Source organism: Saimiri boliviensis, chromosome 8 (assembly GCF_048565385.1).
Source record: "Saimiri boliviensis isolate mSaiBol1 chromosome 8, mSaiBol1.pri, whole genome shotgun sequence".
NCBI classification, from domain to species: domain Eukaryota; kingdom Metazoa; phylum Chordata; class Mammalia; order Primates; family Cebidae; genus Saimiri; species Saimiri boliviensis.
In genome coordinates this window covers 15,921,422-15,948,726 of record NC_133456.1, presented here as the reverse complement: position 1 = coordinate 15,948,726, position 27,305 = coordinate 15,921,422, and the positions used below count along the sequence as shown (strand labels likewise).

Below are 27,305 nucleotides of genomic sequence, written 5' to 3'. Positions count from 1 at the left end.
CAGCCATAGGGTCAAGAGCCCAGACTCAGGTTCTATCTCAGGCTTCATAACTCAATTGCTCAATGACCTTAAGCCAATTTAGTATCCTCATCTGTAAAAATGAGGAGAACAACTGAGTTTACCTCATGGGATTGTTTTAAGGAATGACTGAATTCATCCAATAAGGGAATTAGAGCAGTTCCTGGCATGAAGTAATTGCTCAATAAAGTGTGTCAGGTCTTAAGATTAATTGATCTTTACATCATGGTAAGTGACAACAAAATAAATAACGGATGGATTAAAGTAAATGGTAAAAACAACATAAGCACAAAACATTTAAAAATGTAATAGAAGAAACCAAATATTAGTAAATTTGAATATATAAAAGTGAAAATTACTACAAGGCCAGACTGGAGCGTAGTGACGCGATCTCAGCCAATTTCAGCCTCCAGCTCCCAGGTTCAAGCAATTCTTCTGCCTCAGCCTCTTAAGTAGCTGGGACTACAGGCATTTATCACCAGGCCTGGATAATTTTTGTATTTTTAGTAAAGAGAGGGTTTCACCATGTTGACCAGGCTGGTGTCGAACTCATGACCTCAAGTGATCCGCCTGCCTTGGCCTCCCAAAGTGCTGGTATTATAGGGATGAGCCACCACACTCGGCTGTTAAAAAATACTGTATTGAAAAGGAGCCGGGGCAGTGGCGGACACCTGTAATCCCAGCACTTTGCGAGGCCGAGGTGGGCAGATCACAAGGTCAGGAGATGGAGACCATCCTGCCAGCATGGTGAAACCTTGTCTCTACTAAAAACACAAAAATTAGCTGGGTTTGGTGGTGCACGTCTGTAATCCCAGCTACTCGGGAGGCTGAGGCAGGAGAACTGCTTGAACCCGGGAGGCAGATGTTGCAGTGAGCTAAGACTGCCCCACTGCACTCCAGCCTGGCTACCAAGAGAGATTACGTCTCCAAAAAAAATTGAAAAGGTAAATAAGGCCGGGCATGGTGTCTCACGCCTGTAATCCAAGCACTTTGGAGGCCAAGGGGAGCAGATCACCCGAGGTCGGGAGTTCAAGACCAGCCTGACCAACATGGTGAAACCCCATCTTTATTAAAAAAAAAAAAAAATTTGGCCGAGTGCGGTGGCTCAAGCCTGTAATCCCAGCACTTTGGGAGGCCGAGGCAGGTGGATCACAAGGTCAAGAGATCGAGACCATCCTGGTCAACATGGTGAAACGCCGTCTCTACTAAAAATACAAAACATTAGATGGGCATGGTGGCACGTGCCTGTAATCCCAGCTACCCAGGAGGCTGAGGCAGGAGAATTGCCTGAACCCAGGAGGCGGAGGTTGCGGTGAGCCGAGATCGCGCCATTGCACTGCAGCCTGGGTAACAAGAGTGAAACTCCGTCTCAAAAAAAAAAAAAAATTTTTTTTTTTATTAAAAATGAAAAGTTTAATGATAAGCTGGAAAAAAGACTGCAATGTATTTAATAGTTAATATCCTTAAATATATATTAAATATAATAGTTAATATCCTTTAATATATATTAAAAAATCAAATTTGTAAGAAAAAATTCAATAAATCAAGAGAAAACATGTATTAAGAAGTACATGTAAAAGGAAGTTCCATATTTCAATTATGAAAATTGCAAATAAGTTATGATTAAATTTATAATATACAGTGTTGGTTAGCAAGCACAGAAACAGAGAAACAGATGCTGCTGACGGAAATGTGTTCAGGTTTAATTTTCTGGAGGGCAGTTTGAAAGTAACGAAAGTCTTTAAAATGTCCATAAAATGTACTTTACAGATGGCCACTTTGTCGTTCCACCTCTAGCAATTTGTAAGACATAGAAATAATTCAACACAGGGTCTCATTCTGTTGCTCAGGCTGGAGTGAGTGCAGTGGCATGATCACAGCTCACTGCAGCCTCGACCTCCTGGGCTGAAGTGATCCTCACACCTCAGCCTCCTGAGTAGTGAAGACTATAGGTGCACACCACCACGCCTGGTTAGTTAAAATTTATTTATTTGTTTGTTTGTTTAGTAGAGACGAGGTCTCGCTATGTTGCCCAGGCTGGTCTTGAACTCCTAGGCAGCATCATTTTTTCTAAGTGTTAAACTGGCAACAACCCAAATTCCTAGCATAAGGGTTATGCTTAAAATATCTAGCTGTCTGATGGAATATCTTCAAATAATATTTAATGACCTTAATTAAATCTCAGACAAAAAGGTAAGGGTACAAAATGAGAAACCCATTTTCATACAACCCCAATTTGGAAAAACACATGTGCAGGTATACCCATGTTAAAAAGTATAGAAGAAAAAAAGCTTTAAGGAAAAAAATTAATAGTAACGATATTGGGGTGGGAGTCTCATTATTTTTATTCTCAATAATTTCTGTATTTTAAAACTCTATAATTGTATCAGGAGAAAACGTTATGTTGGGGAAATTAATGGATCGATTGAGTGACTGGGTAATGGACAGCGTACGATGACTCATATAATTCCCGGGTTCGAGTCCCCTTTAGGCCACAGACGTTTTGCGCCTTCTCGGGTGTCCAAGTCGCACATCTGCACAATGAGGGGTAACATACTAGATTACCTGAGGTCTTCTTACTGCAAAAACACCCATGTCTTAGGGTTTCCCAATGGAATTTGGGGGCCGGATTGACTTCGGAGCTGGAGCTCATAAAGGCCAAGGCTGCTGCAGATTCTGACGCTTTGCGGACTCCGTCCCCCCACCCCCACAACTACCGCGCGCAGCGCAGGTTTTCTCCCCTGCTGGTGAGATCCAAAGCCCACGCCATCCTGGTAAACTGGGACAGCGCCGCTTCTCACATATATGGGGGTTTCTACTCCATGGCGGAGAAAGGACAGAACTGCTGCCTTAAATGCGCTTTTGCGTCATCCAGTAGCTAACCTCCGGCCACATTGTTCCCCACTCCAAAACTGCCACTTTCCCAGGTGCGTTTATCTAAATATACCCCATTTATAGACTTCTCAGGTGCGTCATTAAGAACAGGGCGCTCTGCAGTTTGCAAATCACCCCTGACAACTCCAGGTTCCTAACAATTTAAAGGATGATATTATGAGCAAAGTAGCATCCAAATTTGAGACATTTAACTTGCACATTCTAACTATGCACCTTTCCAGTCGTGTAATACACAGGCCCAGTGCGGCAAAATGAGCGTCGCGAGCCAGCCAGGAGTCGAACCTAGAATCTTCTGATCCGTAGTCAGACGCGTTATCCATTGCGCCACTGGCCCTGAGCTAGTTAGGCTCACTCCGTGATGGTTGATCACTGCTGCGCAGTTTGAACATGCTTCCGGGCACCGGCGATCCATCTCACCCCAGCGCCAAGCTCCCGCAGCCCCGCCTTTCCCCCAACCCGCTCCGCCAATCCGCAGCAGGTACGTCACGGCGCTTTTCGTCGCACGTCGACCCGCCTTGGCGGCGGCCTCTTTCGCGTGCTCTAGCTCGCGCACTAGTTTGTCCTCCACCGCCTCCCGTTCAGGCCGGCTCTGCAGGGCGGGGAAAAGGGTGGGACGAGGCTGGTTGCTGCGGCCGCCGTGCCAGGGTGACCGGTAACGCTGCAGCCGAGGTGGCGGCGCGGCGCGGGGCGGGGCGGGCGGAGAGCGAAGGAAGGAGGTGGTTGTACAGGATGGCGGCGGCGGCCTACGAGCAGCTGAAGCTGTGAGTCCCGCGGGCCGGAGTCCTGAGGGGTGGCGGGCGGGGCGGCAGGTGCGGGCTCCGGTCTCGGGGAGGGCTTCTGAGTCCCGGGCGGCAGACAGGGCGTGGGAGCTCCTCGCACTGACCGGCCTTCCTCGTTCGGCGCGGCCTCTCCTAGGCCTCACCCGAGCAGCCATGGGCCGGGAACCGGGGGCTCGCCGGCGTTTCTCCACCGTGCTCGGCTCCAGTGCCCACGGCTGGAGAGAGAAGCTGCAGACCGGCCTCCAACGAGCCGGGGTCGGCGTTGTGATGCGGCCCTTCCGGGCACGCTTGTCCCCCACTTTCTATGGAGAGCTGGCGACTAAATTTATCTGTATGACTTAGCAGAGAAAAAGAGTTTTCTCTTGCTTAACGGACCTACAGCAGCACTTTAGAGTCTACACACAAATCAACAAAATTTTGTTTTGATTACAGCCTATCTGGGCCACCGAAGCCTGCCTGACCAGTCTTCAGGGTGCAGAAAAAATTTACAGTCAGTACTCTTAAGGACCTGAAGAAGTTTACTTTGGTTTAAATTTTATACAGCTCCAGCCTAAAGCAGGTTCTTAAGTCTGTGTCGACAGCCAGAGGCTAATTTCGAGAATTTTGGCACTGCAAATTGACTTTTCGGGTAAATCCAAGTTCTTGAGTCTTTGAGAGAGAGGCCCTGGTTAAGAGTTATAAAATCGGTGTTTTTAAGGGCGTTGGCTTGTCTTGGATTAAAGAACAACACATGTTTATTTCTCTTAGTGTTACCCATTAGCATCTATACTTTTCTTGTCTGAGTAATTTTGTTCTACTCAACTTCGTGCTTTACCCCTAGGCTGTTTGAAAATCTGGTGGCCACAGGCTGGGAATATCTGGTAGGAAAAACAAATGTAATTTTTAAGAAGCTTGTGTATCCCTATATAGGCTAAAATGTCTTGGCACTTAGGCGTAGATAGCGCATTTCCTTTGCAGGGAAATGACATCAAAATGTGGTTTGGGCACTTCTTAGGCTCCTCAAACCTCAAGCTCACTAATGACTTTCTGCAAGGTTCAGCGGAAAGTTAGACGTGCAAAATTCAGAGAGGGGTCATCTATTTCCCGTTGTATGTGTTGTAGGAAAGATGATGATCGCCTTTTCTACAGTACACCCCCTTTGCCATTTCTGTTTAATGTTGTTTGAAAACCCTAGCTGCATATGCGCACTTCCTTCCACATTTTCCTCTCCACCTTTCCGTATTTTCTCCCAATTCCCCTTGGCAAAGTGCTCACCTTGTCCTTGGTGAAAGAGTTGAAGGAAATGTCTTCCACTACGTTTCTGGCCAGGCCATTGTCACATGTGGTCTGCCAGCTAATTAGGTTATTGTCTATCTGATAGGCATTGAAGGGTTTAATGTGATCCTACACCAGGTCTCAAATGTGTTTAAGCAATATGGTGCCTTGGCTTGATGCAGCTTAGCGTTAGGTTACAGGATGCAGTTGAATTTTCCTGTGGCAAAGATTGAATAGGATGGAGAACTTCAGAATTATGATGATTGTTTTTCAGCTACCAGGACACTAAATTTAACCAGTTCAGACCTTAAACAAACCAAAGACCTCTATATACATAAAAAAGAAAGGAAATTTGTCTCAAGTACTAAGAATGATGTTTTTGTATTGATTTTTGTGAGAAGTGGAAGCTCTTAAATTATTTGGGTGATAGAGTCAAACTGGGGTTATGTGAAAGTCATTCACTCATTTGTCAGTCCTTTTTAACCCCTGAAAAAATAAAGTTTTGAGTGTTTCTGTAAATGTGAAGATACAACTGTTTTGCAACTTTATCCAGGGATTTATGACTTAGAATCTCCATTTTTATTCCTTCCTTTTGGCCATTCCTGCTCTGAAGCTACTGTTGAAGGTTTTAAAATGTGGCTCCTGCCCTAAGGAGTACTCTTTTTTTGGATGCATTTGGAAGTGCAATTGGTTTCTGTGTAAGAACTGGTAGGGGATAGTAGCCAGTTTTTAAAATGTGTCTAGAGGTGTGTTTTAAGAAATATCCATGTAAAAGAGATAGTTTGATTATTTTATTACAAAAGTTGAATTTTGTACAAAGTTCAACTTTATTACAAAAGTTCATTATTTTATTAACTATTATTTAAAAGTTGATTATTTTATTACAAAAGTTGAATTTTGAATCCGCTAAAGGATTTACCGGAATGTTAAAGTGCTTGTTTTTTCCTTTTGTTTCATTTGGTTTTTAAAGAGATGAGGTCTCATACTGTTGCCCAGACTGGAGTATAGTGGTTTGATCATAGCTCACTGCAGCCTCGAACTCCTAGTCTCAAGCAAGCCTCCAACCTCAGCCTCCCGAGGAGCTAGGACTACAGATGCACACCACCACACCTATTCTACTTGGGATTTTAAATAATACTCTCTGCATTACGCTACACATTTTTTTTCAGCCCATCTCTGCCCTGTTGAATTTCACCTTTTTAATGCTCTGGTTTTATCCTCTACTCTCTTGCTTACAATTTCCAGTTCCATCTTATCTATAGGATCAAGCTTATATTTCTTATAGCCATCTGTATATTCTAGCCTCTTGATAGTCTGTCACCTAATTTTATTTCCTGTAACTGCCCACAGCCTTTTCCTCACTTCTGCAAAACTTAGGTCATACTCTTCTAGCTTCAAACTTGGGCATTATTTTGATCCTTCTACCCAGAATGCCTTCCTCTCTGCTCTCTTTATATACTGGTCACATCCATGGTAGAGCCAAGAGATCTCAGGTTTTTTTTTAGTCAGAATGGATATGGATTCATATATTAACTTGACTGCTTGTCCTGGGCATAGTACTTAGTCTTTCTGAATTGGTGTTTCAGTCTGTAAAATGGGCATGTTGATACTTAACGATTATTGTAAGGTTTGACAGAGAGTTTTTTATTTTTATTTTTATTTTTATTTTTGTGAGACAGGGTCTCACTTTGTCACCCAGGCTGGAGTGCAGTGGCACTAGGTCAGCTCACTGCAGCCTCAACCTCCCAGGCTCAAGTGATCCTCCCGCCTCAGCCCCCAAAACCTCTGGGACTACAGGTGCGCATCACCATGCCTTGCTGATTTTTTGTGTTTTTTGGTTTCACCATGTTGCCAAAACCTGATCTCCTGGTCTCAAGTGAGCCATCCACCTTGACCTCCCCAAGTGCTGGAATTACAGGCATGAGCCACCATGTTGGGCCCAAAGAAAGTTTAGATGAAGTACTTAGTGTACCTTATAGGTACCTTCTTGGAGAAACCTTTTCTTTCCACGTCTTTTCCTTCACCGAGTTCTGGTAACACAAAGCCAGAAACAAAAAATTATTATAATAGGGTTAGACACCAAATGTTTACATGATTTATACATTCTGTGTCTTAGGATCAGTTTACTGTGCACTTACTTCCTCATGGACAAGAAGACGGAAAGCTGGAATGACCAGTGCATAGCACTGTTTGAACTACCCATTTTATTATCTAGAAATGAAATCATTATGTACACAGTCATGCGATGCTTACCAACAGAGATACATTCTGAGAAATATGTTAGGCAGTTTCTTTGTACAGACATCAAAATATAATTACACAAACCTAGATGGTACAGCCTACTACACACCTAGGCTTTATGGAATAGCCTCTTGTTGCTAAGCTACAAACCTGTACAGCATATTACTATACTGAATACTGTAGGCAACTGCAACACAATGGTAAAGATTTATGTATGTATACGTATATAAATAAGAAAAGGCACAGTAAAAGTACAGTATTATAAGCTTATAGTACCACCGTCATGTATGTAGTCTGTCGTTGACCAAAGCACATGACTGTACTTTGTTTCTCCAACCAGTTTACACCTTAACATTTTCTTCTCTAGTCCTCTGTACCTAGCATAGAGCCTTGTGCAGAACAGCCCCTCAGTGAATCAATTGAGTAAATGCAAGGAACTTTCCAGTATAGACCACTGACTAGCACTTCAAAAAGAACACACTCTAGGATAACTTGGAATGTATCCTTTTGAAGAAACAGCAGCTTAAAAGTCATTTCATGTATGTTATTGTCTTCCTAGTACCTCTGTGAGGTCATAGGTTGATAGGTATTCTCTGTCATTGTTGAAAACAGTCTAATAATTGCCCTTGGCCACAAAGTCAGGTCATACAGCCAAGCCATGGTAGAGGTGGCCTTGGAATACAGCTGGTCCAGAGTCCAGTGATCTTTCCATTCCATTGCATTATCCATATTACCTTTTATCTCTTATCAGATTGCTCTCGCCTTAGTCCTTAGATATGCCAGGTATTGAAATGAGTCACTTACAGTCAAATGTAGTTGACATATCCATGTGAATTTTTAATATGGAAAACAATATTGATTTGCTCAGAATTTAAAATTCATACTTTTTACACTTCCAGGCAGTTCTAAATATCCTGTTACGGCTCCATTTTTCTTTTTAAGTCATTTGTATAGGCATGGATAATGTTAGACAGTGATATTTGAAATTGCAAAATAATTAGAATGGAAATGCATTATTGGAAACATTTAAAGCGATGTTTTCTTCTAAAAGATCAGTTGAAACTAGGTGTAAGGCAGGGAATCCCTTAGATACTGAATCAGGCTGCAGCAGGCTTCTGAAGAATACTGTTTCCTCAGGAAGTTGCCTTTCTTAAGTTTCGTAACTGAGGTCATCAGTCAGGGCAGATATGATCCAACCTTGAGAACAGATGTAACCTAAGATAACTTATAAAACACATGTAATCTGTTCAGTGCAATGAACATTCATATTGTTCACAGGACTCTCTCAGTGGAGGGAAGGGTGTAGGGCAGTTAAGATTATCCTCATGAATCGCCGGGCGCGGTGGCTCAAGCCTGTAATCCCAGCACTTTGGGAGGCCGAGGCGGGTGGATCACAAGGTCAGGAGATCGAGACCATCCTGGTCAACATGGTGAAACCCCGTCTCTACTAAAAATACAAAAAATTAGCTGGGCATGGTGGCGCGTGTCTGTAATCCCAACTACTCAGGAGGCTGAGGCAGGAGAATTGCCTGAACCCAGGAGGCGGAGGTTGTAGTGAGCCGAGATTGTGCCATTGCACTCCAGCCTGGGTAACAAGAGCGAACCTCCGTCTCAAAAAAAAAAAAAAAGATTATCCTCATGAGTTTTGGCACAGACAATGTGGGGTTTGTATCCAAAGCATTAGTTAACTGGGAGTTCAGGCTAGTTCAGGCTTACCTAAGCTTACCTGGCTAGCCGAGTTTAGTGCTAGGCTACATCAAATGACGTGGTATGCCTGTGTTTTTTTTTTTTTTTTTTTTGGTTTTTGTTTGTTTGTTTGTTTGTTTCTCTTTTTTGAGATGGAGTTTCACTCTTGTTGCCCAGACTGGAGTGCAATGGTGCTACCTCAGCTCACTGCAACCTCTGGCTCCCGGGTTCAAGTGATTCTCCTGCCTCAGGCCTCCCCAGTAGCTGGGATTACAGGCACCTGCCACCATACCCGGCTAATTTTTTAAATTTTTAGTAGAGATGGGGTTTCATCAGGTTGGTCTCAAATTCCTGACCTCAGATGATCCACCTGCCTTGGCTTCCCAAAGTGCAGGGATTCCAGGTGTGAGCCACCACCCCCGACCGGTGTGCTTGTTTTAAGCTCAAGTTCCGGGTGCGCGATCCTGGCTCACCACAACCTCTGCCTTTCGGGTTCAAGTGATTTTCTTTTTTCTTTTTTTTTTTTTGAGACGGAGTTTCGCTCTTGTTACCCAGGCTGGAGTGTGCAATGGCGCGATCTCGTCTCACCGCAACCTCGCCTCCTGGGTTCAGGCAATTCTCCTGCCTCAGCCTCCTGAGTAGCTGGGATTACAGGCACGCGCCACCATGCCCAGCTAATTTTTTGTATTTTTAGTAGAGACGGGGTTTCACCATGTTGACCAGGATGGTCTCGATCTCTTGACCTCGTGATCCACCGGCCTCGGCCTCCCGAAGTGCTGGGATTACAGGCTTGAGCCACCGCGCCCGGCCTTCAAGTGATTTTCATGCCTCAGCCTTCTGAGTAGCTGGGACTACAGGCATGTACCACTAGGCTTGGCTAATTATTGTTAGTAGAGACAGGGTTTCACCATGTTGACCAGGCTGGTCTTGAACTCCTGACCTGAAATGATCCACCCGCCTTGGCCTCCCAGAGTGCTGGGATTACAGGCATGAGCCACCACGCCTGGCCAAATTCTTTATGTAACATTTTTGAGGGAATATGTTCTTGCTACAGTTTTATAACATGACAATCACCATGCTCCTATGCAAATAGTGGTTTCATTATTTTTAAAAATTGCTGTAAAATAAAACATAAAAGTTACTCTCTTAACCATTTTTAAGTGTACAAGTCAGGGCAGTAAGGACATTAATGTTGTTGTACAACCACTGTCACCATTCATCACCAAAACTCTTTTCATCCTGTACCCATTAAACAACTCCCCATTTCTGTATCCTCCCAGTCCCTGACAACCACCATTCTACTTGCCATTAATATAAACTTGATTACTCTAGATGCCTCATGAAGTAGAATTATGGAGTATTTGTCCTTCTGTGACTGCTTTATTTCACTTAGCATAATGTCCTTAAGGTTCATCCATTTTGTAGCATGTGTCAGAATTTCCTTTTTAAGGCTGAAAAATATTCCATCATATATATGTACCACATTTTGTTTGCTCATTTGTTGTTGGACACATAGATTGCTTTTACCTTTTTGGCTATTGTGAGTAATGCTAGTGTGAATGTGAGTATACAAACATCTTTCTGAAACCCTACTTTGAATTATTTTGAGTCTATGCCCAGAAGTGGAATTATTGGGTCATATTGGAATTCTATTTTTGATTTTTAGAGGGCCACCATACTGTTTTCCCGTAGTGGCTACACCATTTTAAATTCCCACCCACAAAGCACCAGGATTCCAACTTCTCCACATTCTAGCCAACACTTTTTATTTTCTATCCTGGTTTTTTTTTTCTTCTTTCTTTCTTCTAGATAATAGCCATTTTAATGAATGTGAGGTTAGTAAGTGGTAATATTTTTGAAGTAGGCCAGTTTTACTCATTGATTTGACAGGATTTTAAAAAGGTTAGTTGTTGCCTGAAATAAGACGTGAATGTGACATGGGAGATAAATGTTTCAGACACTGGAAAATCACAATGACAACACTGAAAGAAAATAAAAATATTTGATGTTAATATTATTATTAAATATATTGCTTTTCTTAAAATTTAACAAGGCTAATTTTTTAAAAGCACTCTTAAGAGCTGTTGAATCCCAGGTGACTATAAGAGTAAATGCATTTGTATTAAGCATAATAGCCAGAACTGCCTTGGTTGAATTTAGCTTGTAGTCCCAATTCCACTTCTGGGATACTCAAAGTAATTGAAAGTAAGGTCTCAAAGAGAGATTTGTATACTCATGTTCATAGCAGCATTATTCACAACAATCAAAAAGGAGGAAGCAGCTTAACTGTTGGTTCTGTCTTTTGTTTCGACATTTTTTGTAGAGATGAGATCTGGCTGTGTTGTCCAGGCCAGTGTCAAACTCCTGGCCTCAAACGATCCTCCTGCTTTGTCTTGTCTTGTCTTGTCCTGGTTCCTGGTCACTTTACCCTTTTCCCTTTCCTTTTCTTTTTTTTATGTCAGGGTCTTGCTCTTTTGCCCAGGCTGGAGTGCAGTGGTGCGATCTTGGCTCACAGCAGTCTCTGCCTCCCAGGTTCAGGTGAGCCTCTGTGTTTCAGGTTCAGATGATGCTCTCACCTCAGCCTCTTGAGTAGCTGAAGCCACAGGTGCATGCCACCACACCTGGCTAATTTTTATATTTTTTGTAGAAACAGGGTTTTGCCATGTTGCCCAAGCTGCTCTCAAATTCCTGGGCTCAAGCAGTCCTCCTGCCTCAGCCTCCCGAAGTGCTGGAATTACAGGCATGAGCCGCTGTATCCAGCCACTTTTTTTTTTTTATCATATGGTTGGACAGTAATTCTTAAAAGCAAATTAACCAGCTGAATGAAGGTAGTCAAAATAGAAGCAATTACTATACAAGTATTATGCTATTTTGATATATCTTCCATAGTTTGTGTCTTATTAACAGGAACCAGAACTCTGGGTAGATACTGAATCTTCTTGTCTTGACAGAAACTTGGTAGGATTCTTTTTCAGTTAGAGTTAATGGTGAATTGGAGTCTGATCACCTCACCAGATAGTTTATGTAGGACCAGAACCCTTTTTAGTATACAGTATTACTTTGAACCTTAAAGATCTGTTATCGACAGTATAGTTTGACCAAATAATCTTCTTGAATTGAATCTTGTCTTCTGAAATCTGTTTGATAAAATAAGTAATGCTATAGCTTGTTCGGTGAAGATTTAAACACAAAAATAGCAATAAAACAATACACACCAGCAAAAATTTCACCAGTGAATGTTTACTCATTGTTTTTGACTGCAAGTGCTAGAGAGTTAAAGTTAATTTCACTGGCTTTTGAAATGAAGCCTAGGAAGCATAAAACGTGTAGAATAAAATTTACTACATAAAGCAATTATACTTCAGATCAGTATTAAGACCAATACAAAAGTGGTGGGAAATAAAAGGAGAAGACGATAACAGTAAGGGCGTATAATATATAGGTGCCTGTGAGTTGGGATGACACCTGCTGTTACGATTAACAGAATTGTGAGTCATTACTTAAAATTACCATCCCTAGAGATGTTAATTCCCTGGCAGTCACTGTTCATGTTTTCATTGCTCCAATTCGTAAGCCTAGGGATACCACTTTCAGTGACATTATCAGAATAGGCTGGTGATAGCATCAGCAACTTAGATTCCAGCAGCATCTCTCTGAGAGAGAAGATTAAGCAAAGGCCTCAGAACTTTTGAGCAAGACATCCCTACCTTGATCCGTGATTACTCTTATTTTTATATTTTTTTGTTATAATACTTTTTGATATTTTCTTTTGAGATGGAGTCTTGCTCTGGCATCAGTCTGGAGTGCAGTGATACAGTCTCAGCTTACTTCAGGCTTGGCCTCCCGGGTTCAAGTGATTCCCCTGCCTCAGCCTCCTGAGTAGCTGGGACTGCAGGCACACGGCACCACACCTGGCTAATTTGTGTGTGTGTGTGTGTGTGTGTGTGTGTGTGTGTGTGTGTGTGTGTTTTAGTAGAGATGGCATTTCACCATGTTGGTCAGGATGATCCCAATCTCCTGACCTTGTAATCCACCCGCCTTGGCCTCCCAAAGTGCTGGGATTACTGGCATGAGCCACCACATCCGGCCTATAATACATTTTTTAAACTTTATTTTTATTTCAATCTTATGTATGTGGTTTAAAAGTAAGTAGTATACAAAACTTCTAAAACAGAGGCATCTACTTTTTAAGTGACTTCTGGTATTTTACTCAATATTTATAAAAATGCTTATGTTGCTGTTTCCTCATTTTTACCGGTTTTAGTAATCTGATGACTTCCTATTGCAGAAGATGAGGATTTTGCTTTTGTGCCTCTTCTTTTTTTCTCCATATAGTTATAGTCAGATAGTCAGTGTTCACAATGTTACGATTATGTAGCTGTGGTTCGAGTGAAGCCTCATGGTGTATCCTAATTACATTTCCTTATAAAAATGTTTTGTTTTTCCTAGAATTAAAAATTGCCTTAGTTCTTTTTATTTGCTTGACTTTTTAATATGTACCTGTTGCAAATCAGTCTGCAATTTCTCTGAAAGAGCAACATCATTCCTCTGAAACATGTCATTTTCTTGTCTGAGGCTTACCCTTGGGAGCCCTCTCTCCTGCTTTTAATCTGGGCTGGTTCTTCTTTAGCCCTGTTGTATAACTATTATCTTGGGACCTCTCATCACCATCGTCATGAGAATTCCTTTTACCTCGTATTTTGAATTTCAGATCTAACTTTGTTGGGTTTCCTCTCTTATTTTGGTGGAACACGGCTTTCCTCCCTTCTAAGAAAAAGCGAAATGTAACTTTTGAGAATGTGTATCTGAAAATTTTCATTCTGCCCTCACACTTTTTTGGTAAGTATGACTAGGTATAACATTCTTAATTGGAAATTATTATCCTTCAGAATTTTAAAGATCTTGCTGGTGCTTTGCTCATACAGCGGTTGTTGAATACTTCACTGCTTCTTTTACTTTAATTTTTTCTGGGTGGAGGGAAACTAGAATTGTCTCTTTGTAGGGTTTTGAAATTCTATGTTTAATATGCCCTCGTATATGTGTTTCCATTTAGTGGGTCTTTTTTGGTCTGAGTGGGTTTTTTGTTGTTGTTGTTGGTTTGTTTTTTGTATTCTTTGATAATTTCTTCCTTTTTTAAAAAATATATTCTGGAATTCCTGCTGCATGGATGCTGAACATCCTGGATTGTACCATTTTCTTACTTTTCCCCCCTTTTTTCTCCCATTTTTCCCTCCTCCCCCTCCTCCTTTCTCTCCTTCTTTCCTTTCCTTCCTCTCTTTCCTTCCTATGCCATCCTACTTTGCATTTCTTTTTAGCCTCTTAAGGAGAGTACTTCGATTTTATCTTCCAATCCTTCTGTTAAATTTTCAAAATATTATTTCTATGATCAGTCCAAGAACATGTTAATGCATGCTTTTACCCTCTTCTTGTTTCATGAATGCAATATCTTCTGAGGCTATCAATTATAAATGTGTTTTGGAGTTTTACTATTTTCAGCATACTTTATTTGCCCAAAGTTATTTTTTTCTGCTTGTTTTGGTCTGTCTGCTGTGATAAATCCTTTCTTCAAATATCTGGTGATCCTTGGTTGTCATTTCATTTTTAAGAATGAGGTACTGTGTCAACTGATGGCCCTCACTGTAGAGTGATTGTGTGGAAATTCATTGGGGACCTCTAAATATCAGCAGTTTCTAACATTTTTCTGTTGGGCCAGTTTCTTCCCTCTTTTCTTTTTCTTTTTCTTTTTTTCCTTTCCCCTTTCCTCTCCTTTTTGACAGTTCTGTTGCCCAGTCTGGAATGCAGTAGTGCGATCACGGCTCACTGTAACCTCCACCTCCTGGCCTCAAGCAGTCCTCCTACCTCAGCCTCCTGAGTAACTTGGAGTACAGGCACGTGCTACCACACTGGGCCGATTTTTGCATTTCTTATAGCGATGGAGTCTTGACTTTTTGCCCAGCTGGTCTCGAACTCATTGGCTCAAGTGCTCTGCTGGCCTTGGCCTCCCAAAATGCTGGGATTATAGGTGTGAGCCACGTCACCTGACCTTGGACCAATCAGTTTCTTCAGACACAATCTTAAAAACTCCCCGTGGGAGTTGTGGGCAGGGTCAGGGGGCAGGATGATGTAAGCTTGGCCACCGGCATTGTGGGAGCCTGGCAGAGGAAGCAGGTTGGAGGGGTTTTACCAGTCTGTAAGCAGACCTTCTCTGTCTTCACACTTCACTTGATACTCTCACCTAGTACTCAGCTGTGCCTGGTGTCTGGAATCCATAGACTGTCTTGTCAAACTGTTCTAAACATTAAATCCCTGAGTCAAGGAGGACAGGTGTCTGGAAAGTCTGGATTTGGGTGGTGGTCTGATAGAAACTTTGAACTGCCTTTACACCCCTTTTTAAGTCAGTGTCACTGCCTTACTTGCCCCATCCCACCCCTACAACCCCAGCTTCCCCACATCTCCTCCGACTAGTTCTTACTGCCTTTTCCCTCTAGTTCTTGAAGTGTCTTGGCATTCTGCTACTGGAATCTGCTTATTTTGTTGACTCTCACCTCGTAGACAATTCAATTCTGTGGTATCCGAGTTAATTAGCCTATTTCCAAGCACTTTTTCTTTTCCAAACCTGCATTTAAGTAGCTAGTATCTGTCTACAGCCTGCATCCACCTGGTAATACTCGCCAGATTCTGTCTTCTGAGAGAAGATCAAGGCTTCTGCAGAGGGTTTTCACTGTAGAAATTCATTTCGTTCTACCTCAATTAAAATTTTAATTTGTTGTCTTATTTCAAATGTGTCTATCCAGACTTGGGGGTATTATATATTTCTTTTTAAAATAAGGTTCATTATCTAACTTTGTAATTTTAGGGATTCTGAGCACATAGTAAAGTCATAAGCTTTGACAGTGGTTATTAGGAATGTAACTAGGCCTAGTTCTATAGCTGTATATATATATCTGGTAAATTATTTGAAGTCCTAATCTAAGATGTATGTTTTAATCTCACATCCTTCCAAATCAGTTTTAAATTTAAATGCCAAATTGAGAAAATCTTTTTTTTTTTTTTTAGATGGAGTCTTGCTCTGTCACCTAGGCTGAAGTGTAATGATGTGATTTTGGCTCACTGCAGCTTCCATCAGGTGGATTCAAGCAATTCTGCTGCCTCAGCCTAGCAAGTAGTGGAGATTACAGGCATGCACCACCACGCCTGGCTAATTTTTGTATTTTTAGTAGAGACAGGGTTTCACCATGTCAACCAGGCTGGTCTTGAACTCCTGACCTCAAATGATCTGCCCACCTCCACCTCCCAAAGTGCTGGGGTTACAGGCGTGAGCTACTACTGTGCCCAGCCAAGAAAAACTTGTAATTGCTTCTAATGGAGGTAGTTTTTTCTGTGTGTGCATATGACTTTTGTGCTCTTTTCTTATTAAAAAAAATTTTTTTTACCCTAATACAGTATGTAAGTGCTCTTATAAACACTTGATTTTATAATAAAATACTTTATTCTGACTGAAATGTACCTATTAGGTTATATCCCCAACCTTGTATGTTGAAACAAGTGTGACTTTTCAGTTCATTGATTTTTGTCCAAATAATTTTCATTTTAAAGGTCTTACAGGTAAGGAGTTTAAATGCATTTATGTAAATATAGGTGGTCAGAGTGTAGAAGGGGTATGCTCTCCAGAGCAAGCAATATGCATTTCTCTGTTAGCTGTTTATTTAGATGCAAGCTTTGTGTGTTTGTGCCTAAAAAGTGGAGGAATTTGATTTCTGAGATTGGTGAATAATCATCTTTTTATATGAAAAGTAGCATTAGTTATTGAAGAGATAACACACCCTTTATGTGGAGAAATAAATTATGGCAACTCTTTCCTCCAGAGTGCAGCTTTGTACTTAAAAGATGTAGGCCTGGCCGAGTGCAGTGGCTCATACCTGTGATCCTAGCTCTTTGGGAGGCCGAGGCGGGTGGACAGTGAGGTCAGTAGTTCGAGACCAGCCTTGCCAACGTGATGAAACCCCGTCTCTACTACAGATACAAAAATTGGCTGGGCGTGATGACAGGCTTCTGTAATCCCAGGAGAGGCCGAGGCAAAATCATTTGGACCCAGAAGGCAGAGTTTACAGTGAGCCGAGATGGCACCATTGCACTGTAGCCTGGGCGACCGGATGAGTATTATGAAGAAATGGATGTAATAAAGCTCATGGACTTTTACTCTGTGGTCAAAACTGTGTCACCTTCCTCAGACCTTATCTGAAACCTGTAAGTTTGTCCTAGACGTAAAAATAAAGCAGCCAAATAGGAGCAGTGGTGATGGCTTTGTCAAGAGACTAAGGATGGTGGAAGTGTAAAAAAACAACATTAAAACCCAGTGTTCTGAAACCATTTAGTAAAATTTAAATAATGCCTGTATTTCATGGAGTCCCCTCTTAGTGCTGAGCATATCATGTGTATTCTATCATCCACTCTCACCTATCAGTTCTATCTCTTTTTATTTTGTTTTAATTATTATATTTTTGAGACAGAGTCTCACTCTGTTGCCCAGGCTGGAGTGCATTGGCGCTGTCTCCACTCACTGCAACCTCTGTCTCCTGGGCTTAAGCAATTCTCATGCCTCAGCTTCCTGAGTAGCTGGGACTGCAGGCATGCACCATCATGGCTGGCTAATTTCTGTATTTTGGGGTTTCACCATGTTGGCCGGGCTGGTCTTGAACTCCTGACAGCAAATGATCCACCTGCCTGAGACTCCCAAAGTGCTGGGATTACGGACATGAGCCACCACACCCAGCCTCTATCTCTCTTTAATGGAGAGAAAACTGAGACTGACAGCAAGGAATGAAATCCTTTCCTCAAATGAAATTTTAGATGCCTCAGTGTTTGGGTGTCGAGGTAACAAAACTTTTAAACAGCTCTTTTAAATGGAAAGTCTTTAAGTTTTATTAAACCAGAGTTTTTAAACATTTCTTTGGTTTTTTTTTTTTTCCTTAACCAGGGACTATTTTGAACACAACAACGTATCTGTGCCAGTCTACCAAAGAATGATGTCTTCAAACTCTAGTAATATAGTATGGTGAAAAAAATTAGAACTTTTAAACTTTTACAAAACTGGTTTGAATCCCAATTTCATATGTACTATCAGTGAGTCCCCAAACCTCTAAACTTCTGGCTCAGCTGTCCCTGGAAAGTATTCGTCACCTGCCACATTGCCCTGGTGCTTGTGTAATGCTTAGTAAGTGGTAGCCTTTCAGTACATGTCACTGACTTACACTTGGAATGCGACTTATGCTTCCATAAAACATCTTTTGTAGGTATGGACTGAAATACTGGATTTTTAAAAAATGGTGTAAGACTAGATGACTGGAAGTTCTTTATATTTCTTTTGTTTTAGGACCTTTCACTTTGTTTTATTTTTATAGCTTTATTGAAGTTTAGTTGACATACAGTAAAGTACACACATCTCAAGTGTACAGTTTGATAAATTTTGACATTTACACCCATGAAACCATTTCCAGTATTATAATAGTGAATGTATCCGTCACCCAGAAATGTTTCCTCATGGCTGTAATCCCTCCTTTTTCTCCCTTTCTGCACAAGTTAAACATATATGCCATATGATCCAGCCGTTTCACTTTTAGGGAGTTATCCAAGATACGAGATACATGAACATCTGCCTTAAGACTTTTTGCAAAAGTGTTCCTAAAACCTTTCCTTTGTTCGTAGTAACCCCAAACCAGAAGTTACTCAAATAACCATTAACAAGTGAATGGATGGACAAATGATGATATATCCACACAGTGGAATGCTATTCAGTAATAAAAAGAATGAACTGTTATATTTAGGTTGAATTGAAGATTGCTGTATTTGAAGCAGATTTGCTTTCTTTGTTGTACTGATTTTCTTTCACTTAGCATATCCCCCCAAATGAAGGAAACTAGCCTAATGTTTAGTTAGTTACAGATGAACCGTAAAAGGTTGTAAATTATATTTGGATAATTAAGGATTGATTATTCCTCAGAGAACTTACAGTCAAAAATAGTCAATACAGTTTGTTTTGCTACAGGACATTTTTCTATAATACCAAATAGCTTATACACAATTGGTAAATGGAAAATGATGTCCATTATGGTTGTGTGGGTTTGAATAAGGTTTTTCATAGGCAAGTAGGAGTAGAATTAAAAAGGAAAGGAAAAAACCCTCAGATTGGCTGCTGCACAGATAGAACAGATGGAAATTCTTTTAAATCTTGTTTGTGAACAATAAAGATTAGTTTCTGGAAAAAGAAACTTTTGGACTCAGCTTCCCTTCCCATCCTTGCTCAGCTTCTGAAAGGTCGTATCTTCCCCTGTGCCTACCTTCACAACAGTCTTAATCAGTGGCTTGGAGTTGTATCTACTTCAGTCTTTATCGTTTTAGTGCCTGCAAATTCAAATGCATTTTACTTTGTTGATATTTACTATATCCTGAGTTAGTCCCTGACCATGCTGAGTTGCTTGCCTGAACTATTTATCTCTTGAGAAACCAACTGTTAACTTTTGTTAGACTCTAATAACAAAGTTGCATAAATTTTAAGTAGTCTCTCTCAACCCTATTTCTACTTCATTTATTTTTTTATTTTGCAGAATGAGAAGTTTATTTTCAGGAACATATATGTGGGTTTCTACAAAAAAACCCACCCCACCTGAATGTTAATTTATTTTTTAAAATTTCCTGGAAATATTTTTAAAATCATTTCTTATTATTTTTAGCTGATACCTCTTGCTTACTATGTGTCAGATGTTCAAAGTGCTTACCAAAGATTAGCTCATTTAATTCACACGATGCTGCATGATGAATCTGGTATTATCATTATTTTACAGTTAAGGGAATAAGAGGATCAGAGAGAATGAGTAATTTGCCTAAGGTCACACAGTACTGGTAGTCTGGTTCTTTAGAGTGTTCCTACTGTGCTACGTTGCCTTCTGTACTCTGTTGAATATTATAAACTAGGTTTGATTGTGATATTTGTGTATAAGTTAAATTGATGGTTTCATAGCAAATCAAAACCTTGTCAGCATCAAATGTACAAGTGAAAAGAGTTGCCGTGAACTCATGAGGACAGCAAACTTAACAGCTTCATCTGTTGGGAAGCTAGGAAAATGATGTCAAAGTTATACTCCGTAATTGTTATAATAAGTGGTTTTTTAGAAGTCTTCATTTCATTTGTTTTAGTTATTTATGTTTTACATTTCTTCTTAGGCATATTACGCCTGAAAAATTTTATGTGGAAGCTTGTGATGATGGAGCAGATGATGTTCTTACCATTGACCGTGTATCCACAGAGGTTACCCTTGCAGGTATTTTACAGCCAGATTTAGAAGTTTGGGGAGAAAGATTTAATACATAAATTATAATAATTAAAAAACATAAATCAGAGGTGTGTCAATGTGTGGATCTCTGAGGGCATTCCCATTAAAATTTTAATTCTTGCTACCTTATTTATAGGTTGGTGCAAAAGTAATTGTGGTTTTTGCCATGAAAAGTAATGGCAAGCCGGGCGCGGTGGCTCAAGCCTATAATCCCAGCACTTTGGGAGGCCGAGGCGGGTAGATCACAAGGTCAAGAGATCGAGATCATCCTGGTCAACATGGTGAAACCCCGTCTCTACTAAAAATACAAAAAATTAGCTGGGCATGGTGGCGTGTGCCTGTAATCCCAGCTACTCAGGAGGCTGAGGCAGGAGAATTGCCTGAACCCAGGAGGCGGAGGTTGCGGTGAGCCGAGATTGCGCCATTGCACTCCAGCCTGGGTAACCAGAGCGAAACGCTGTCTCAAAAAAAAAAAAGTAATGGCAAAAACCGCAATTACTTTTGCACCAACTTGTAATTTTTGTGCTTCAATTTTATGCTGTCTCCTTTGTGAAAAGGAGAATTGATCTTGAAAATTTTAGATAGCATTTTACTGTCTGTAAGGATTTAAAAACATAATATTTATTTATTTTTTCCCTTAGCTGAATTTTATCAGGATTGGTTTAGATAATTTAATAAATGAAAAATAAAATATATGTCACTGACTAAAACTTGTAGGTGTTCTTAGCCAAATGATGTTTCTAAGTTTTATCTACCTATCCAGTTATATTTTGTTTTTTGCTTTTCCGGGATGTGGAAAACAAACTTTTTTTCACTTGTGTGGAACAGCCTGACTTCTGAATAGATAAATATGGAATAACTTTGGTGACAAATTAATGTACCATGTGTTATAATATTTGGAATTTCATATTTTGTTTGTTTAAAGATTCTAATTTACCTCCAGAGTTTTATATTTGTTTTCTTCTTAAAGTATAATATTTGAATAACCATAGAGTAGGTATTCAGTAAATAGCCTTTCAGTGGATAAAGTGAAATATGAAAATATGTTCTGTGGGATAATGGGGTGTAATAAAATTATGGCTATAAAATTTCTGTGTTTTGATTACGTGGTAATTCTGGTAGGTTCTATGTATAGTTTGTCTTTGATCAAATGGAAATAGAGCTCTGTTTTAGTATGATAATTTGACGTTTCCTATTTGTCTGTTGCTTGGTGGCTGCTTGTTGCAAGATAGCTGATTGTTTTTAACCAGTGTTAGTACACTTCTCCTAAAGTTTAAATTATACTACTTCTTTATACCATGTTGATATAACCTAATGTCTTTCAAGAGCTTTAACGTGGGTATGTTTTCAGTTGTTCTTGAGCTTTCAGTAACATTTTATTTGTAGGTTGAGATTGCAGACCCATTTGAATAGACTGAAAAGTTAAAGGTCATGAATAGTTTGAATGTAAAGATGATGATGCCAAACAGTCATCAGTAAGACATACAATGAAATACTTCCACACAAAGTCAGTATTGAGACTGACTTGCTGACAGTTTCTTAGCCAATTTCTTTTCATCACTGGGAATGCAGACTATGCCATTTCTAATAGGACGGTTTTTTTCTTCCATTAAAGAACCTAACATATTCTAGGAGTTATCACAGTTTCATTGCTGTTACTCTCCAGTTTACATAACTTACAGCTCTATGAATAGTGCATTTAAGTTGAGGAATGTTGCTTTTCTTAGAACAAACGATGCAAATTGATTTAGTTGAAGTAACTATTGAAATCAGACTAAATTTCTATTTCTGTTGGTAAGCTTTTTCTATGTGATTTTTCTTTCTTTTCAAGTCAAGAAAGATGTTCCTCCTTCAGCTGTCACAAGACCAATATTTGGTATACTGGGCACAATCCATCTGGTGGCAGGTAAGAAAATAAGCTAAGATGGGCAAAGAAGATAATTAAACAAGGTACTTAAATTGACAATATTAGAGTGAGCATATGATGAAGTAATACTTTCTATCATGTTTTAGGCAATAAATCTCTTGGTTAAGTATTTGTCATTAACTTATGAAAGAAATACTCTCCAAATGGTAAAATTTATCAGCATGAGGTTTATTATTTAAAAAAAAGGTTTCGTATTTTGTTTTGTTTCAGTTAGAGATGAAATCCTTAGCTAGATGTTTTTCACAAATTCCAAGAGTATGTAAACACAATTTTTTTTTTTTGAGACGGAGTTTCGCTCTTGTTGCCCAGGCTGGAGTGCAATGGCGCGATCTCGGCTCACCGCAACCTCCGCCTCCTGGGTTCAAGCAATTCTCTTGCCTCAGCCTCCTGACTAGCTGGGATTACAGGCAAGCGCCACCATGCCCAGCTACTTTTTTGTGTTTTTTAGTAGAGACGGGGTTTCACCATGTTGACCAGGATGGTCTCAATCTCTCGACCTCGTGATCCACCTGCCTCGGCCTCCCAAAGTGCTGGGATTACAGGCTTGAGCCACCGCGCCCGGCCTCGTAAACACAATTTTTAATGCATCAATGGACCAGGGTATTCTACACCTTCAGCCCTGTGCTAATAGGACATAGTGCATGTTAGCGGATATTACTTGGTTCTGAGTTGTTAAGAAGGTGCTTTTTGTTTAGATTTAATTTCATTGAGCTTGTTTGAGATTGCTATTGTTTCAGGCACATGCTAGATGCTGAGTTATAAAGGATGAAAGTCCATTTTGCCCCTCAGTTCACAGTCCAATGAGAGAGGCGTGTAAATAGTGAATTACTGCAGTACTGTGTGACAAGTTTTAGGAGAGAGACATGTACATGGGAAAACTTCCAGAGAGGGCACTTGTGGGTAGAGTGTTGAACAGACCTGAAGAATTAATTGAGTAGGAAAGGGTTACTCTGTTTTATATATTTGTGGGGTGAGGAGGTGGCAAGGTCAGGATTGGTGTATTGTGCATAATGTTGTGATAACTCCTTGATTCTTGACCACTCATCCTTGTAATATTGTGGCAGCCAGTTAGATATACTGCCCCAGCACATTTCTCTACCATTTAGAGTTACGTGAAGAACATAGGAGGGATATAGAAGGGACATTGCCCTGTAGTGTCAGATCTCATGACTTGATGCTTTAAACTACCTGCTGGGAAGTGATTAGTAGAGGCCTATATGCCTTGGGGGTATTGAGAGAGAGAGAGAGGTATTTTCTTTCTCTGCTTTCCATTTACTATGACAAATCCTTTGATTATGAAAAGCATTTGCTTTTAGCTTTTTTCCAGAAAAATGTGACCTTTCAGTAAGAATTTTTCTAAATAATATTCTGGTCTTTTTATTCATAAATTATAAGGTTGCTTTAAAAATGGACCTTTTATCTGAGTGGCACAGTATAGTCTTATTCTACTAGTCTTTAAAGTTAAACAATAAGGACTCTAATTTCTACCTTTAGAATTACTGTTTTTATAATTATGTGTGTTTGGCTTGCTTTTTGCAGGTAATTATCTTATAGTCATTACCAAAAAGACAAAAGTAGGTGAATTTTTCAATCATGTAATCTGGAAAGCAACAGATTTTGATGTCCTTTCTTATAAGAAGACAATGTTGCACTTAACTGATATTCAGGTAAGAACTGGAGATTGTTACTAAGTGCAAAGCCCAAAGCAGTAGCATGGGATGGGTAGAGGAGGACGAGGGTGTTGTGGAGTACAGAGAGTGCTATAATTATTTAAACATCCTGTAGAGTTCACTCTATCTACTTTTCTACCCAGGCATAAAAAAATATTTTTTAAATCATTCAGATAGTTTTGTTGCTCTTGTTTTTTGTTTTGTTTTGTTTTTTAAGAGATTGAATTCTTAAATTATGAAATTTCATGTGGAGAGAAAAGGGAAAAGAGAAAATGCACATGTACTCAACACCAGATTTAACTTCATATCCTCTTTATAAAGAAATAAAATATAAATACCTTTGAAGTTCTACTCCTCTTAACTCATTCCCTTCTTTCCCAGAGAGGTTTTCTTTATTTTTACCACATGTGAATGTACGCATGTATGTGTGTTTATGAAACGTGTATATACACTTGCAGGCAATTTTCCTTTTGCACTGCTGCTGTATGCACAGATTGCAGTAACCATGGTTTAGTTAACATCAATCCCCAAACAACATGGCTTAAATTTCAGTTACTACAGTATATTAACTGAAGAATTAACCCACCAAAGATGAAGGTGCAAAGAAACAAAAAGCAACAACTTTGGAAGAGAAATTGAAATTGAACATAAATGGAGCATAGAAGTAGCTGACCATGGGAACGCTGACACTGTCACCATTCAAGGGACTGTAGGTATGCAGCCACAGGTCTCAGTGCAGGCGAACTTATCAACATTAATGATGGAGTGGCTGTGATGAAAAGTATGACAGTATCCCGGAGGAAGTGATGTCTGCAGAAACTTCCCATTAAAGGAAACCTTGGAGATATTTCACAACATTGAAAGTGCAAAGGATACAATGTCAGAAGTTGGTTTAGAATTAGGAAGATATATGGCAATGCACCAGGGATAGAAGAGATATTCTGTATCTTAAGTTATATGACAAGAAGGCAAGCAGCGTTCAAGTTTCTTGATACTTTTTTTTTACAAAAAAAATGAAATATTTTTCATTCTTAGTGTTTCTAATGTTTTAAATTACAGTGTACTAAATATTAGTTTTATAATTTATTCATTTCTTTATACTTATAATTTACTATGTAACTTACAAGTTTAATATCTGTAACTTACAACTATATAAGTTGTATCTGTAACTTACAATAGAGTTTTTAATGTTTTGACAAAAAAGATCATGGAATAATCATAGTTTTTACAATTGACTGTTGATATGTATAAGAACATAATATATTTTCTATTATATATTTACATAAATATATATACTTTGAATTTCTTTTTTATTATATATATATCAAGAAATATATCTCAATATATTTATTCTCTGCCAGCCATATTTTAAAGAAATAAAAATGGCTGTATTCATTTAATAGACCAGTCATATTTATTTAGACAATTTCTTCTTCTTTTTTTTTTTTTTTTTTGAAGCGGAGTTTCGCTCTTGTTACCCAGGCTGGAGTGTGCAATGGCGCGATCTCGGCTCACCGCAACCTCCGCCTCCTGGGTTCAGGCAATTCTCCTGCCTCAACCTCCTGAGTAGCTGGGATTGCAGGCACGTGCCACCATGTCTAGCTAATTTTTTGTATTTTTAGTAGAGACGGGGTTTCACCATGTTGACCAGGATGGTCTCGATCTCTTGACCTCGTGATCCACCCACCTCGGCCTCCCAAAGTGCTGGGATTACAGGCTTGAGCCACCGCGCCCGGCCCTACTAGAGAATTTCTTCTTGATTGTTGTACTTTGTTGTTAAGATGTGTAGCTAATTTTAAAAACATGTCTGAGCACAAGTCAAAAATTTTGTATATGTAGATTTGTAACGTGGATTAACAAGTTAATCATTTGGTAATCATTAAACATTGCTAAATATTAACAATTGTTTTTTAAAACAAGGATAAAGACAAATGTCAATCTTGGTATTCATTGAGAAAGCCAGTTAAAATGATAATCCAAAAATAAAGATAAATATTGCTTTTACTTGACTTTTTAATCTTTGTTTTAAAGAAAAAGAATTCCATTTTACTTCTCATCCATCCCAAACCAGGAAAGTTTCTTGAGAATGAGGATGATGTTAGTATCTTGTTATTTGCCGTCTCTGTTATTGGGCCCCTCTGAAATTTACGTGTTTTATTTGTCAGATGAGGTTAGCAATGCTAACTTTGCAGGGCTGTGGTGAGGATTAGAGAATCTTTGGAAAATATTTGGCACATAGTAGGTCATAACCAAAGGTGATGTTTTGTTAAAACCACTCTTCTGCCCTTGAGAATAAAATTTGTGAAGGGGGCCGGGCGTGGTGGCTCAAGCCTGTAATCCCAGCACTTTGGGAGGCCGAGGCGGGTGGATCACGAGGTCAAGAGATCGAGACCATCCCGGTCAACATAGTGAAACCCCGTCTCTACTAAAAATACAAAAAATTAGCTGGGCATGGTGGCACGTGCCTGTAATCCCAGCTACTCAGGAGGCTGAGGCAGGAGAATTGCCTGAACCCAGGAGGCGGAGGTTGCGGTGAGCCGAGATCGCACCATTGCACTCCAGCCTGGGTAACAAGAGCGAAACTCTGTCTCAAAAAAAAAAAGAAAAAAAAAATTTGTGAAGGGGAGAGGGGATCCTACCTAATCAAGTTACCTAATAGTACCCTACAGTGTTTATTGAGTATCTATCTTCTGTGTACCAGGAACTGTCCTATGTCCCAGGGAAATGGTGAACATCCCTCTTGCTGGCCCAGTTCTTATGCCAGTAGTCTTTAACGAGGCTGGGCTTAAAGGTTATTTTTATTCAGATTCCTTTTCAGTTATGAGCTACACTGATTTTTCTTTGTTTACAGTTACAAGATAATAAAACCTTCCTAGCAATGCTAAACCATGTCTTGAATGTGGATGGATTTTACTTTTCAACGACATATGATTTGACCCATACTTTGCAGCGGCTGTCCAACACTAGTCCAGAATTCCAAGAAATGAGTCTCTTGGAAAGGGTAAGCTTAATCTTCAATTGTTTTTATTTTTAGGATTGTAAAAGGGACATGTCTCTATTTCATGCATAAAAATTCATATTGATTTTTCTCAATCCTGGCTCTATTAGAATCATGTATGAGGCTTTGAAACCATACCCTGTTTTAAATATACATCACAATCCCGGCATGAGAGTCCTGGAATCTGTAGATGTATACAGCCAGAATTGAGACCCACTGCTTTAGATATTCAGAAGTCTTTGTGTAAACATATTCGTATGTTATTACAGGAAAATCTTTCGGAATTTGTGTTTCTACATAAATATTACCAGGCTACCAAGTGCTAACTCTCAAATGTCAAGTCTTCAAACTAGCATTGCATTAATTTGTAATTTTTTAAGTCTAAGTGTTCTATAGTGTGGCAGTTACATTAGCAGTATAATTAGGCTTATAAAATTTGTGTTCTAACACTTGATATTTCTTCTGTAGTGATGATTATTTATAATTTTTAAAACTAAAATGTAACAA

General features: G+C 39.8%; 1 protein-coding gene and 1 non-coding gene across 2 annotated transcripts in view; one reads left to right on the top strand and one right to left on the bottom strand.

Moving 5' to 3' along the window:
• Positions 1-3,174: 3,174 nt before the first annotated feature.
• On the bottom strand, positions 3,175-3,247 carry TRNAR-ACG (transfer RNA arginine (anticodon ACG)). The gene has a single exon. It is a non-coding gene; the product is annotated as a tRNA-Arg (tRNA).
• Positions 3,248-3,528: 281 nt separating this feature from the next.
• SACM1L (SAC1 like phosphatidylinositide phosphatase) overlaps positions 3,529-27,305 on the top strand; it is a 55,602-nt gene continuing 31,825 nt past the window's right edge. The window contains exons 1-5 of the mRNA XM_039477239.2: positions 3,529-3,674; positions 20,094-20,191; positions 22,035-22,109; positions 23,670-23,797; positions 26,652-26,801. Coding sequence (XP_039333173.1) covers positions 3,643-3,674; positions 20,094-20,191; positions 22,035-22,109; positions 23,670-23,797; positions 26,652-26,801 — 483 coding nt within the window. The 5' untranslated portion in view covers positions 3,529-3,642. The remainder of the gene's footprint in view (positions 3,675-20,093; positions 20,192-22,034; positions 22,110-23,669; positions 23,798-26,651; positions 26,802-27,305) is intronic.